General features: G+C 45.3%; 1 protein-coding gene across 1 annotated transcript in view; it reads left to right on the top strand.

The window, feature by feature from the left end:
- Positions 1 to 3,411, top strand: part of PKP2 (plakophilin 2) — an 80,759-nt gene that overhangs the window by 74,919 nt on the left and 2,429 nt on the right. Inside the window, exons 9-10 of the mRNA XM_015412890.1 lie at positions 922 to 1,095; positions 2,850 to 3,003. Of these exons, the coding sequence (XP_015268376.1) occupies positions 922 to 1,095; positions 2,850 to 3,003 (328 nt within the window). The remainder of the gene's footprint in view (positions 1 to 921; positions 1,096 to 2,849; positions 3,004 to 3,411) is intronic.

Genomic DNA, 3,411 nt, shown 5'->3' with positions numbered 1-3,411 from the left:
TCCCTACATGGAAGGCAGGAGACATTTGTTTTAAAAGGAAGTATCCACATGGCACCATGTTCAATTCAAGCACAATGTGTGGAATTCCTGAGGCTTTCCCATTTAAACTGGAGGGGAAAAAATAAATGGGAATCTAGAGTGGCTGCAGGAAAGTTTGGCTATAGGTATAAAGCTATCTTTTAAAAATGGCATGGGACACCTTGCTGCCCCTTGACCTTCTATCCCATGCTTATAGCCCAGTAGAGGACATTTTCCCTTCCCCACACTGTAGCATTACATAGGGTTGCCATATACTCTCTGAAGGATCTCCCACACCCAGCAGCCATTGCCCAGCAGCACTCCAGTGGCCAGTGAGAGTTGCCTGACAGTATGACATCACGTCTTGAGAAAGCCCTGAAGTGAGTTTCTGGCAATTCTTAAGAGAGGTGTGATATCACTTCCAGGAAGAACTGGAAGTCATGTCAGTCCTCGCTGGGAAATGCTGGAAACTATGGTTTTACCATAGATTTCCCATCAATTCCTAGAAAGGACTGATGTTACACTGTCACTGATGGTACCCCCCACTTCCCTGTACCCCAGAGACTCCTGCTGGTTCCCAGTCAAAGCCTGGCTGTCCTAATACTACAGGATGGCTTTGTAGGAAAAGGGGGTTTCAGGGCAACAAGGTGGCTGAGTACCATTGCCATTTGACCTGTGTTTTTGCATAGGTGTGGCAGAGGAAGAAGTGGGGGAGCAGAGGTAGGGGCAATGGCAGCAGCAAGTGGCATGGGAATGGAGGGTGTGGCTAGCACTCCTACCCCACTTGCATCTACTGCCATGCCAAAGGTGTGTTTCTGGCCTCCTGTGCAGCCATTTGGTTTGATGCAAAAAGGCCTCCTGTAATGCTGTTTTTCTGATTGTTTAATCTGCTTGCCTATTTAGAACCAACAGGACCTGCCATTGCCAGAGGAAAAGAGCAACCCCCATGGCATCGAAAAACTCTGGCACTCCACACTGATAAGGATATACCTGTCCTTAATAGCAAAAAGCACAAGGAACTTTACCTGGGAAGCGTCACTGGGAGCACTCCAGAACCTCACCGCAGGCAACGGACCAGTAAGTAGCATTGTTTCAAGAGCCACACTGAGGGCCTTAAAGTGTTCCTGCGTCATCATTTCTCATTCCAAAGGAATATTGTTCAAACTGTTTAGTGAAAAAGAATCTACAGATTCAGTTTTATTCAGTGTTGATTCAAGAAGCTTGCAATCTTGGGATGCAGACTTGAGTTTAAATATTTATCTTTTTTGTTTGGGGGGGGACAATATTGCAGACTGCTTTCAGCCCACAATTTAGCGGAGAAAAGTGGATTAAAAGTAGCCCAAGTAAATGAATGAATAGTATATAAGGTATGCTACTGGGGAGAGAAAAGATTGGGGAGCAGGGAGTCATGGGCTCTTCTGTTATAACTCTGGTACACATAACACTAGCTAAGAGAATGAGCTGCAGCCTGGGAGACCCACAGTTCAAATCTTTTTTCGGCCGCAAAAATGCTAGGTAGACTTGAGCAATTTGCTTTCTTGTTGTCATAGCCCTTCGTCCTCAATACGGGGATAGTAATACCACCCTAACTAAAAAAGATATTGAGAGAAATACTAAATGTATGTGAAATGCTTTGAAAAATACCATATAAATACCAGGTATTATTAGGGTTTTTTTTACAGTTTGCGTAGGATCACTTCTTCAGCTATGCTTTGGGTAGGGTTGCCAACCTCCAGGTGGTGGCTGGAGATATAAGTGCATAAGAAGAGCCCTGCTGGATCAGACCAGTGGTCCATCTAGTCCAGCATCCTGTCTCACACAGTGGCCAACCAATTCCTCTGGAAGGCCAACAACAGGGCAGAGAGGCTGAGGCCTTCCCCTGATGTTGTCTCCTCGCCAGGGGTCATTTCGTAGAAAAAGAGCTAGGGGAACTCATTAGCATAACTCATTAGCATATGCCACACCCCCTGACATCAGGGGCCCGGCGGTGGACCTGCAAGGCCAGCGGGCCAACTTACCCTCCTGCTTCTTCCTCCTTCTGCAACAGAATGAGGCTGGAAGCAGGGGGCTGCCGGAAGAAGGGGGTGGGGCTTCGTTGTGTGCCCCACCCCCCTGCACCTCACCCGGGGAAACTGCGTTCCCCCGCGTCCCCCCCCCCGAAATGACCTCTGCTCCTCGCTCTGGGATACAGAGGATTAGTGCCTCTGAATAGAGAGGTAGTAGCCATTGATAAATTTATCCTTCGTGAATCTATCTAATCCCCTTTTAAAGCTGTTTATTCCTGTGGCCATCACTACATCCTCTGGCAGCAAATTCCACGTTTTAATCACTCTGTGTGTAAACTAGTATTTCCTTTTGTCCATCCTGAACCTACTGCCCATCAGTTTCATTGGATGCCATCAAGTTCTAGAGAGAGGGAGAGGAAGAAAAATCTCTTCCAGTTTTCAACTGGGTCAAATCATAGCAAGGACATTTGATGGTTGGAATATATGGAGTTCACCTGTTGAATGAATGAGTGTGACTGCATCAGCAGTTTACAAGGGGCACTAAAAGACTGTTGAATTGTTGGTACATAGAAATTGAGATATTAATTGCATTACATAAATTCAATTGTTTATATAATTTGTAATTTTGATCACTTTTCATGGTGTGTATGTTTTGTTTTGACAACCTGATCTCTACTTTTGTAACCCCCTGGAGGTTGGCAACCATACTCGACAGTCTTTAAAATGATCATTGAAGGGCAGCATTATTGATAATGTATCTGAGAGGAAAGGATGGATTACTGTGATGGTTCATGAAGCCTGACAATTATATGTGTTCTCTGACAGATGCCTTTTGGGGTAGCCCAAACCATTGTCCGGAAGGCAAATGGCCTCCCAAGTATTCGAAACATGCTTCACTCAAGCAATCCAAGTGTCAGGAAAACGGCAGTCTCCCTGGTCAGGAATTTGTCTCGTAACGCCTCATTACGGAACGAGATAGGTAAATACACAACAGCTGGCTAAAAGTTAAGAGCGTGCTAATATGTTAAGTGCCAAATGGAAGAATTTCTAGCTGGAATACATGCCCTTGAGCTTCTAATAATAAAAAGCTTTACCTCAGTAAACAGCCTTCCCCTGTTGATTCCATCTATTTAAATGTTTCGCATTTGAGGTGGCATGAAGTGATATGAAAGTTCTTTGAGTGATGTTTGATCTGTGATGGTCGTTTTCGCTCATTCTGTGTTGATGTTCTAATCCTTCATGTGGAGAGCATCAGGAATGCACTGACACAACACACTCTTTTGTCCCCCAACCCCAGTAGCACCATTTTGGGGATCATTTCAGACTGCAGCAAGGGTGGGAAGGCAAAGAGACCCCTTTCCACTGATGGAAAGGCCTTCTGTTAGTG

Source organism: Gekko japonicus, unplaced genomic scaffold (assembly GCF_001447785.1).
Source record: "Gekko japonicus isolate JY-2015 unplaced genomic scaffold, Gekko_japonicus_V1.1 scaffold843, whole genome shotgun sequence".
Lineage (NCBI taxonomy): Eukaryota > Metazoa > Chordata > Lepidosauria > Squamata > Gekkonidae > Gekko > Gekko japonicus.
This window is presented reverse-complemented; position numbering and strand designations above follow the sequence as displayed.